At 40.2% G+C, this 11,976-nt stretch overlaps 1 protein-coding gene across 1 annotated transcript in view; it reads right to left on the bottom strand.

The window, feature by feature from the left end:
* Nucleotides 1-11,976, bottom strand: part of LOC107294556 (7-dehydrocholesterol reductase) — a gene marked incomplete in the record, with an annotated part of 22,333 nt that overhangs the window by 2,181 nt on the left and 8,176 nt on the right. The window contains 5 exon segments of the mRNA XM_015823791.1: nucleotides 743-874; nucleotides 5,442-5,646; nucleotides 8,797-9,010; nucleotides 11,053-11,140; nucleotides 11,880-11,976. Coding sequence (XP_015679277.1) covers nucleotides 743-874; nucleotides 5,442-5,646; nucleotides 8,797-9,010; nucleotides 11,053-11,140; nucleotides 11,880-11,976 — 736 coding nt within the window.

Below are 11,976 nucleotides of genomic sequence, written 5' to 3'. Positions count from 1 at the left end.
CTTTTCTTCCCAACAACACTACAAGTGGTCCATAAAATTGGATCAATCACATCCACTTTATGGGCCACTTTATGACCACAATGTGCAGGCTCCATTATGGTGGTAAGACAAGGACTACTTGTACTACTTCCATCTTCAATTCCAATCTGTTCTGCTCTCTTCAGTATCTTTCCCTATCTCTTATCATCTTTCAACCCACTCTTTTCTCACCATCTCTACTCTCAGCTATCTTCCTAAACAACCTCACATTATCATCACCACATTTTTGTATATTTTCTATTTTCCCCCCACTTCATCCTAGTTTCACCAGTCTCTGGTCTCTTCATCCAAATTCTTTGAGTCTCTGTCTCTGTCTCTCTCCCCTTTTCTCTCTCTCTTTTCTTCAGCTCTGGTTGGTCTCTGAAAGTCTGTGTTTCACTTTTTCAACTCTGGCATATAGTTATCAGGCACTGGCCTACAGCCACCACACAAAACATCAGCTTCCAGTTGTTTTTCCAGCTAACCTTCAACTGCCACATAATAGAAACCATCACACTAGGAGTTGCCCATTACCTCCCCAAAATAATACTGCCAGGGCAGTTTACTCCCTGAAGCAGTAGGCCCAAACATTCAAAAAAATAAATAAATTCTTAAACGTGAACAGCCATCATGATACCCCAGGTGCTGTCTTAAAGGAGGAAACATTCTATTGTTTCTAGAAGCAGCTGAATGTAAACAAGAGTAAATGCATATGATGAAATACCTGCAGAGTATAGAGATAGGGAAGCCAAACACAGTCTCCCCAGGCCAGATACCATCCAAAGTGATCGTGAGCAATATCCATTGTTTTTAAATACCAAGTTTCATTCCAAAAAAAGTCCAGAACATACAGACCCTGAAAAATATACACATTATTATTACACTTATAAAAAAATAGGCATGTGAATAAATGCTATCTTTGAGAGAGAGAGAAGCTCAAATTTATCTAGATATAAAATGCAAGTCATGGTTTTTGGGATTACACTTACATAGCATTGATTAAAATTCTAAATTAATGATTCTATCAGCACTTTCACAGAGCCCTATAATTGAAGAACATGATACTCCAATATCCTCTTTATCGCAAAGGTGCTTTTTCCAAAAGGCAACTGGACTTTCTTGGTTTTTTCCTTTGAAAATGTTTCATTTCTTATCCAAGAAGCTTCTTCAGTTTTAACTGTCTGGAGGGGAATGGAAGGATTTATATTCTTTGTAGTCATCTAGTCCAGGGATCCCCAACCCCCGGTCCATGGACCAGTACCTTGCCGCAGCATGCCCAAAACCAGTCCACACAAACAAGCAAAGCCCCATCCACGAGATGCAGGCAATACACAAAACCACACACCCTCTGGTCCATGGAAAAACCTCTCTCCACGGAACTGGTCCCTGGTGCCCAAAAAGCTGGGGACCTCTGATCTAGTCATTAGCACTCTCAGGGTTGGTTATTAACTCTAGAAGAGTAGTTGAGGCCACTTGGTGGTTTATCTATATCCTCAGAATCACTTGAATCAGAGGGCAAAGAGGTGTGGAATATTTTGGGGACTGCTGAAAGTATTGGGTTGTAGACAGGAGATACATGGTATCATATCCCTCCCCCTCTGATAAGGGGGATTTTAACATAGATGGCTACTTTTACCCCTCTTTCAAATCAATGGTCCTCTTTGTCCAGAATGTGAACTTTGCTATCTTCAAAAGAGTGACCCTTTTCTTTTAGATGAAGATGGACTGCTGAATCTTGTCCTGATGAGTGTCATGCCTCTGTAGAAGCCTGAATCTGTTGAGGAAAATGACCTGGAACTGGAGCCTATGGAGGTTGAGGGAGAGGTGTCTGTGGCTTCAGAGTTATGTGGGGAAGAGCAGGCTGAGGCAGGCCAGGGTCTTTCAGGATTGGGACAGGATGAACATGAGAGACAGAGCTCAGGCGATGAGCAAGGGCTACCCCCTCCTGATTCTAGAGCAGGGAGAGTGGAGAGGAGGAGGGAACAAGGCAATCAGGCTCAACTACTCGGGAGGAGAGCACCCCGCCCCATTCCACAAGTCACACCTGGAGACAGACTTAAGGAGACGCTGTGGGGAGGGGCATTTGTCAGGAACAAACACTGATTTTTTTGGAGTTTTATGTGCCGTTGCTGACCTTGGAAACAACTTTCTGATCTCTTGTTCTTTGTTGTGATTTCTGCTTGGAAACCCTGAAACTCTGACCATTGGACTGGCTGACAAACTTGATTTGGGGTTCAAAGACCTTGGATTGCATTTTGGCTTCCCTTCTGAAACTGCTCAGGCAAGCTGGTATTTCCACAGACTCATTAGATTTTGGATGTATGTTTCTTTCCTTGTTATCTACTGTGGCCTTGAGTAAATTACTCTTCTAATCTACTGAAGAGTTAAAAAACTTGTGAAACTACTTGCAGAGGCTACTGAAGGCGTGTGTGTCTTACTTTGTTCTGGGGCTTGCCAGAAACGTGGGAGCATTTGGAGAAAATTTGGAGCAATTAAAGGGCGGTTTGAACTGCCTGTTCTGTGTTGGGTTTGCATTTGTGAAGTGCTTGTTTTGTTTTCGCAATGTGCAGATCTGCACGTCTTGCTGCATTGCACTGTGGTGGCGCAATACAGAATACAGTATTGCAGGCTAATTCTGCTGACTGCCAGCTGCCAGCAGTTCGATTCTCACTTTCCATCCTTTCGAGGTCAGTAAAATGAGGATCCAGATTGTTGGGAGCAACATGCTGACTCTATAAAGGACTGTAAAGTGGTATATAAGTCTAAGTTGCTATTGCTACATACCACGTTGCTCAGTTTGCATCTGGATGTTTTATTCTTGTAGTGGATAAGCTTCTACCTTAATGTATTCCTGGGTTTAAGCAGAGGTCCCCAACCTTTTGGGCACTAGGGACCGGTTTCATGGAAGACAATTTTTCCATGGATCAGAGGGGGAGGTTTCAGAATGATTCATTATATTTATTCTAAGTTTTCTAAATAATGAAATAATGCACTTTATTTCTATTATTATTACTACATTGTATTAGATTAGATCAGTGACTTTCTGCTTCTAAGAAAGTGGGAAGGAAAAGAGGCAATACTAAACTCAGCCTTCCAGCAAAACAAACCAAAGACCGAGCATGTTGAGGAAATGCTGAGAAAACCATTCAAAGAGAGAGAAAGAGAGTGGGAGGGAGGGAGGGAGAGGGGGTGGGCATTGCGCAAGCCCAGCAGCCTTGGAAAAGGTGCAGATGAGAGAGGGATTCCCTTGGACACACAGCTTCTCCCCTCCCCCTTCCCCGATTGCAAGCTGGCTTGCAAACTTGAGAACTGCATGAAGAAAGGAGCGTAGACACAGACACAGACACCAAGTTAAACCACGAAAAGGAGGCAGGAAATTGCCAAAACATGAGGCACCTGGAGCACCCTCAAAACAAAAGCAAAAAACTCAGCGGTCTTAGAAAAGGTGCAAACGAGAGAGAGATTCCCTTGAAGATGCAGTGCTTAAAATGAAAGGTAGCTTTTCCTTGTCCCCATTTGCACCCTGAGAAAGCACCCCCACAAACACATACCTGGGGGGGGGATCCCCCTCCAAGGAGGTTTTGTATTGATGTGTTTGGTGAAGGCTTCCACTTCCATTTTCTGAGTTTTAATCTTGAATCAGGTATCACCCATAGTGAGTAGGTAGAATTAGACATCCAATGCAAGCATCTGATTCCATCTACTCAAGGTATGTAGGTATGTAGATGAGACTTGAGTCAAGATTAAAACACAGTCAGTGGAACCCTTCACCAAACACATAAACACTGTGGACAGAAACATTAATTTCACACAGGAAGAAGTTAAGGAAAATAGTGTGGCTTTCCTGGATTGTGCAAGTACATATCAAGCCTCAACACTGAAGTACACAGAAAACCTATACAAAGATCACTATTTACATTTTGATTCTCCCCACCCACTGGACCACAAACTGGGAATAATCAGGACCCTATACCACCAGGCTGAAGGTATGCCTACCAGCAAAGGGGGGGGGGGGGAGGAACAAAAATATATCAAGGCAGTCCTCAGAACTTGTGGTTATCCTAATCATCAAATCCATGAAAGGATCCAGTAGGGACCTTCTTCAAAATGGACAAAGAAAAGAACAACAAATGGAGCAATGTTATCATTCCATATGTTGCAGGAATAACTGAAAAACTCAAAAGGATTTTCAACCAACACAACATACCTGCACAATTTAAACCCAGGAATACATTAAGGCAAAAGCTTGACCACCCCAAGGACAAAGCACTCAGAGACAAACTGGGCAATGTGTATGTAGTACAATGCAGCAAGACATGTGCAGACTGGTACATTGAAGAAACAAAGTAACCTTTTCACAAACATATGACACAACACAGGAAAACCAACTCATCAGGACAGGATTCAGCAGTCTATCTGCATCTGAAATTAAAGGGTCAGATTTTTGAAGACAGCAAAGATCATATTCCAGACAGAGAGGACCACAGGTTTGAAAGAAGGGTCGAAGAGGTCATCTATGTTAAAACTGAACAGCCTTATCAAAGGGGGAGGAATAGATACTGCCTGTCTCCTGTCTACAATACAGTTGTTTCAGCAGTCCCAAAAAGGTTCCACGCCCATTTGGACTCTGAGATATAGATAAACCCCTAAGTGGCCTCAACTACTCTCAGAGGGCTAACAACCAACCCTGAAAGTGCGAATGACCAAATGACTGCAAAGAACATAAATCCTTCCATTGTCCTCACTTAGAACTGAAGAAGCTTCTTGGATGAGAAGCAAAATATTTTCAAATAAAAACCAAGAAAGTCCAGTTGCCTTTTGGAAAAGCATGATTTTGGGACAACCATGACCTGGATGGATGAGAATCTCCATAGACAATGTTCTCTTTAATTTTAACTTTTTATTGTAAGTTGGTGCTTAATTATTACTACACTGTCAGAGAAACATTCCAATATATCTTCCAATATAATGAGTTATATTGAGATTTTCCATGTTTTCCTCATAGTATGAGTGGGGATAAAAATCATTCCAAAAACACAGATGTTACCTATCTCACTGAAATCTTATGCAAGAATATTGTTTTGTGAACACTCGCATGAGAACCTATGAGATTTTGAGGTTGAAATCAACAGCATATTGAGATATTTCGCAATTCCAATAATTTTGTGGTCATTATTTTGTGAAGAATAGCTTGTAAACGGTGATACTGATATAAGGAAGAATTTTGTGGAACTACAGTCATCCTGAAAGAGTTAAGAGACTGATTAAATTGCAGACAGATGTAAAAGTGATGTGTGCATGTAATTCATACATGTCTGTATTTTTGTGTGTACATACACACACACAAACATATCACCTGAGGAAATTAATTGGGGAAAATTGTTATTGATAGCATTTAACATTAATCACATGTTAATGTTTACCTGTAGGACATTGAGAAGTAGCATAGAATTAGTGACTTGTCCATACAATTCCTGTTGTTTTGCAGCATAGGATAAATTAATCAAAGTCCATCCTACAATTCCAGGTCGGCCATTAAAAAACAATTTGAAATCAAACCACTTTCCCAAGCGTGGATTAAATTCAATTCCCATCATGAAGTTATAGAAGAAATTGTCAGTGAATTTGCTAAAATAGAATATTAAAGAGTATTAAACAAAAGTTTCTTATACATTAATTTAAAAACCAAATGAAATTGCAAGAACACTCACAAACAAAATGGATGTCATTACTGATTAGTCTGATGACATTAATTACAATGTTATTTATTTTCATTTCAGACATTTATAACCTGTTCAGTGTAATGGGAGAAGGAATAACCCTTGAGGAACAAGAGGAGACCAATACAATGGTGAGATAAACAAAATCTGAGTGTGGGGCAGAAATATAATTTGAGATAACATCTATGATTTAACTCTCCATAGTTCTCTTCAGGATAAAAGCAGGGAGGAAGTAGTATATTCAAACTTGCAAGGTTCTGTTACTCCAACCTTAGAATAAAAGTTGTATTAGCATTCATAACTTCCAGATAAGAGCTGACATTCATTACCAAAAGAATCTTCAACTGACTCCAAAAGGTGGATAATATCAGTATTGACCTGGCTCCAGGGTAAATGCAAGTAGTCTTTGATTTACAAGTAACCATTCAAAGTATGACAAAGCCCCTGCAAAGTACAGGTTCAAAGCTCCGATGGCTGCCCCCCCCCCCGGTCATATGACCGCATTTCAGGTGCTTGGTGATGGTGCAGTGGTTAGAACGCAGTACTACAAGCTACCTCACTCCAGGAGTTCCATTCTGAGCGGCTCAAGGCTTCCAGCCTTCCGAAGTCAGTAAAATGAGAACCCAGATTGGTGGGGGCAATATGTTGACTCTGCAAACCGCTTAGAGAAGGCCGCAAAGCACAGTGAAGTGGTATATAAGCCTAAGTGCTATTACTATTGGTAACTGGACTGCATGTATGGCTGTTTACAGCAGTGTTTCTCAACCTTGACAATTTTAAGGCATGTGGACTTCAACTCCCAGAATTCCACAGCCAGCATTGCTGGCTGTGGAATTCTGGGAGTTGAAGTCCACATGCCTTAAAATTGTCAAGGTTGAGAAACACTGGTTTACAGCATCCTGCGGTCATATGGCTACAATTTACAGTGTTTTTGCTAAAATCTGGTGTTTACTTCCAGTTTTCAGCAAAAATGCCCCATAATGAACGTGTTTGCTTAACGAGCGCAGTAATAATTTTATGACTGCGGCACTTGCTTAATGACCACTGCAAAAATGTTATAAAATTGGATTGGTCACATGGGTGACCCACTTTATGACCATCGTGGCTTCTGACTGTTATGGGCAGGTTCTGGAACGATTGTAAGTTGAGAACTACCTATGAAGACTTTACAGAATTTAACAGCTGGACAGGTAGATGCTGAGAAGCACTCCCTCAAGTATTGGTCCTAATATTTTTACTGGAACTCTAATGATAAAGTGTAGGTAACCAGAGCTATTCTTTCAGTACCAGTGTTATATTGTCTCTGAAGAGTATCTCAAGGAATGGCCTACAACTGTAATTTCTGAGTCTTCTTCAATGGCAGACCTGTTTATGATGTGTTGTTTGTCCATCGATTTCGATGAAGAGGACCTTGACATCTTATGGATTATGGGCCATCAGCGGTGTGTCCATAGATGGCTGATGAGACCGATGTTAGCACGGAATGTTCTGCCACATACTGAACAGAGAAATGTGGACACTATTGCTTCAGCATTTCCAGCTCTGGCTTTATGGAGTGCTTGCTTCTCTTGTGCCAAGATTGTCCTTCTGTGTTCATATGTCTGGCAACCCTGGTAAACCAGGGTACACCATGTCGGTCGATCATGCGCCAGAGATTCCCAAGAGATGGTATCGATATCCAGGGACTTGAGAGATGCTTTCAGCGTGTCTTTGTATCGCTTCTTTTGTCCCCCGTGCGATCGCTTTCCTTGAGACAGCTCACCATAGAAGAGCTGTTTAGGGATGCGATGGTCTGGCATCCTTACAAAGTGGCCTGCCCAGCGCATCTGGGCTTTCATCAACAGAGTGTAAACTGATGATAGGCCTGCTCTGGAGAGGACAGTTTATGATGTGATGGTAATCTAAATGGGAGGTTATCAGAGGATGAGTCCAGCCCATTCCTATCCAGAAAGTTGGAGCTTTCAGAATTAGGTAGGTACAGCTAGATAAATGCATTGTGTTGTTGGTTGTGACAGAGATAGAGGTGAATCCAGGTATATACTACGGGTGTATACCTGCTCTTTCAGGGGCAGTATATAACTCTGCCCAGGGTGGGGAAACCTATTTAATTTCTGGCTTCACAAAATATCAATTCAAAAAGTCACTACTTTGTTAGGATTCCACTTCAAGATACTGAACTTCATCTGGGCCATTATAGTATCTAGTCCAATATCTGCAGTCTTACCTGATTCTGAGAATGAAGAAATATAGTTGGATGTCAACAGTATACTAATAGTACCTACTTTTAGTCCTCTAATGACCTAGTTAGCAATTTTATATAGATGGTAAACAACAAAGGTGCCTCTAAGACTGAACACGAACACCATAATGCTGTTCTCTGGAGCTGATTGAGGAGATAGAGAAAATCTAATTAAGAAGAACATTCTGATCTAGATAATCCATTCAGAATGACAGCATACCAATGGTATGCCAAGATAACTAGAATTTGTACCAACAAAATTGCACTTCTCCAGAGCACATCATCTGTCAGAACAAACAAGTTTCAATGTCAAAACCAGAATGGTATCAAAGTGGAATGGGTGCACATAATTCATATCCTTCGAGAATGCATGAAGCTGAAAAGTCATCACCTTCTCAAGAACCTACCTCAAGAAGAGGATACTGGAAATAAGACAATAGTTCCAGGCATATCTTCTTTAAGAGTGACTGAATTACTGTTTCTTTCAAGACACTTCAAGGAGACATTTCTGATATAAAAACATGGTTACCCTATTAGACCCCCCCATTAGAAGACCTTATGCTCAAGACAGGCAGGCAGAATCTGTATATGATAAGCTGAACACATACAAATGATTTTCCAACATCATCAGACCTTAGGAATTGAAATGACACGCTTAGATATTTATGATCTTCAGTAGCAAGTAAAAGTACAATAGCAAGAAAGGCAGAGAAATAGCTTCTGGGTTAATTAACTTTACTGATCAGAAAAAAACATTCAGTCTTCATCAAATTATCATCACATTTATACTAATATAACTTATAAATAATATCAACATACCAGTCCTTTGCATTAGAAGGAAAGAAGTAGGCTTTTAACCAAACAAATATGGACGTTAAATAGCCCAGAATATTTGCACACCACAAGATTGGAATCCAATTGTCAAAAATGATGGTGGGCGAGAACCACTGGAAGTAGTAAACATTTCCAAACCAGAGGGCATGCGTTATAAACCAGGCTTGTAGTCCGTTAATCTCATATTTGAGTACTACACCTGAAAGGAAACAGAGGATGACGATGATTCAGAGGCTGTCCAATTCCAAAAGAACTCTGGATGACAGAAAACAGAAACAGAAAACAATAGGCTTTCTGGGGAAGGCATGATGAGCTAAACACAACTGCGTCAAAGACCGAGGAACCAGTGAGTAGATTGATTCTTTAGAACCTCTCTGAACAAGGAGAGTACAGGAGATCAACCATGTGTGCTCCACACAGTAGCTCCTTACGGGGAGACCAAAGGACAGCTGTTTCCTCTGGGTTTGGGTGCTGGGAGACGAAGGGATCAATCATCAAGTTCTTAACCATGGAGGAGCCTTTTAAAGGACATACTCGCTAACCATGCTTCTATTCACTTTTGAAAATTGCCTAGTTAATTATCTTAAGGGCGTCAGAGGTCTTTGGAATGACAAGTTTGAAAAGCCATCTGATGAGTCTATGCTTATGAAGAAAAAAAAATAATTATAAATTTAAGCACTTAAAGAATTTGAAATCAATGATAAAGAGCTAAATAAGATTTTATGTAATAAAAAAATGAATCACATTTTTTTTGTTTCATGCAAAAAGTCTATAAAGGGTTTCCAGTCAGCAATAAATGTAGATATTGTCTTTTTCTGACCAAAGAAGTCAACTTAGCCATCTCAGCAAATTCCATCATCTCCACTAACCATTCTTCCATCGAATAGTGCCAAATCTTTCTATCTTTGTGTATAAAATAATCTTGTTGCAGTTGATATATAATTTTCATGACTTTTTCCAGCTGTATGTCCATCAATTCCCAAAGAAAAACCTCTTTATAGGAAGAAGCGAGCAGTTCTCTGCTTAATTATCAGCAGTTTTATTGTGTACAGTCTCAGTAATAGTCGTAGGAATAGACTTACAGTATATACCATTTCACAGTGTTTTACATCCTGCTCTAAGCGGTTTAGAGAGTCAGCATATTGGCCCCAATAATCTGGGTCCTCATTTTATCAACCTCGGAAGGATGGAAGGCTGAGTCAACCTTGAGCTGGTCAAGACTGAACTGCTGGCAGTTGGCAGAATTAGCCTGCAATACTCATTCTAACCACTGTGCCACCACAGTTCATGACTTCTTGTTGGAGGCAGGGGAAGAGGACTCATCCCTCCAGAGTAAACCTGGGCATTTATGCCCACCAGGCCACATTTGGCCCTTTGGCTGTCCCTGTCCAGCTTGCATGAGATCAATTGGAAATTAGAAATCAAATGTAAATAAGTGTTTACCATGCATACAATAAAACTGCATTGCTTTTATTTTGAAGCCAACAGCTCTTTTTTCCAATTTATATATGTGCCATGAGTGCATGTGTACACCTGTTCACAGTCCTATTGGTCTGGCCCTCCACAAGAGTCCCAGTTTCTCATGTGACTGCTTGGAAAAATTAATTGCTCAGCCCTGCCCCAGAGGCTTTGAAGAAGATAAACACAAGTTATAAGCAATGAATGTGGGTGTGGGTGATATATATCAGCAAGGTCCAAGGCATTTCAAAACAGAGAAAAGCAACATTACATATCTCCAAGTGTAACAGGCAGCAAGAAAAAAAATGTTATTTTTAAGACAAAAGGACTTCTAGGAGCCACTGAGGATGAGAGGGAAATCCAGGCCAGCATATTTATTTATTTATTTATTATTTATTATTTAAATTTATATACCGCCCTATCTCCCTTACGGGACTCAGGGCGGTGAACAGGCAATAATAAAAATCACAGTAAATATTACATAAAAGCCTGCTCTAAAATATAAAACCCCTAACAAAACCCAATCAAAACTACGCCAGGCCGGCCGCATGGAACAGATGAGTTTTCAGGGCTCAGCGGAAGAGGCGCAGGTCCGCAATTGTACGTAGGTCGGGGGGCAGGTCATTCCAGAGGGCAGGAGCTGCCACAGAGAAGGCTCTCCCCCTGGTAGGGATCAGTGATTGTATCATTTAATTAGAAACATGCTGAATAAGCAGATAATTGTTTTGAGGTATGCATTTTTCCTCCATTTTTAATTACTTGATATAATAAAAATGGTCTTACCAGCAGGTGAAATGGCACCTTCTTGTACTCCTCCTCGAAAACCAGGAATAAATTTATGACAAAAGTCAGGAATCATAAACAAAAATCCCTGTAACGGAATGAACGTATAAGCCAATATCTTTACAAGTGAATTAAAGTTGCACAATGGTACAATTGAAGGAGGATAAATTATGGATTGACCATATCATTATTTTTTCATAACTGACATTTACCCATATCCCAACCTCTCATAATAGTGTAGCTGTTTAAAAATGTACCTGAAATATATATGGAACTGTGAATATTTTAGTAAAACTCATTTGGGGACATAGAAATTGTAGAAAACATTTAATTTCTAGCTGCCAATACCATGGTCAAATATTCATATAGAAATAATGTAGAAATAACAACTAAAGATTGAAGGTGAGCCTGTGTTAGTTTATTTCAAATCACCATCTAGCTCTGGGTGAGGAACCTATTGCCCTGCAAATATGGTTGAAATAACAACCCCTGGCATAGTCCATAAGCCTAGCCAATGGCAATGGGTTTTGGAAGTTCAGTTTCATAACTTCTGGAAGACCACAAGTCTCTCATTTTCTTCTGTCAGTCATAATCTTTTGGAAGTGTTGGAAACATAAAAAAGAGCAAGACAAAAAAAATTTCTCTAAAGAAACCAGGGATATTAGTTGTTAGCATTATTCCCAGCAACACCTAAACACAATATTGCTAGTAACTTATATTGCCACATTTTCACATATAGAGCTCCAATTTTAGAATGCAGTTTTAAAAACAATCTTAATTTTGATCCAAATAACTGGATTCCAACAGAGAAGCTTCATGACACGTACCTGGAATATTACCCAAGAAAAGTAAAGGATCAGAATTTTCCAAGAGAAAGAGGGTGTCTTGTCCCAGATATCTAAGAGGTGAACTTTTCCCGTAAGC

This window comes from Protobothrops mucrosquamatus, unplaced genomic scaffold (assembly GCF_001527695.2).
Source record: "Protobothrops mucrosquamatus isolate PMUCROS unplaced genomic scaffold, P.Mucros_1.0 scaffold1989, whole genome shotgun sequence".
Lineage (NCBI taxonomy): Eukaryota > Metazoa > Chordata > Lepidosauria > Squamata > Viperidae > Protobothrops > Protobothrops mucrosquamatus.
Note: the sequence above shows the minus strand (reverse complement) of the source record. Positions and strands in the feature narration are given on the sequence as shown.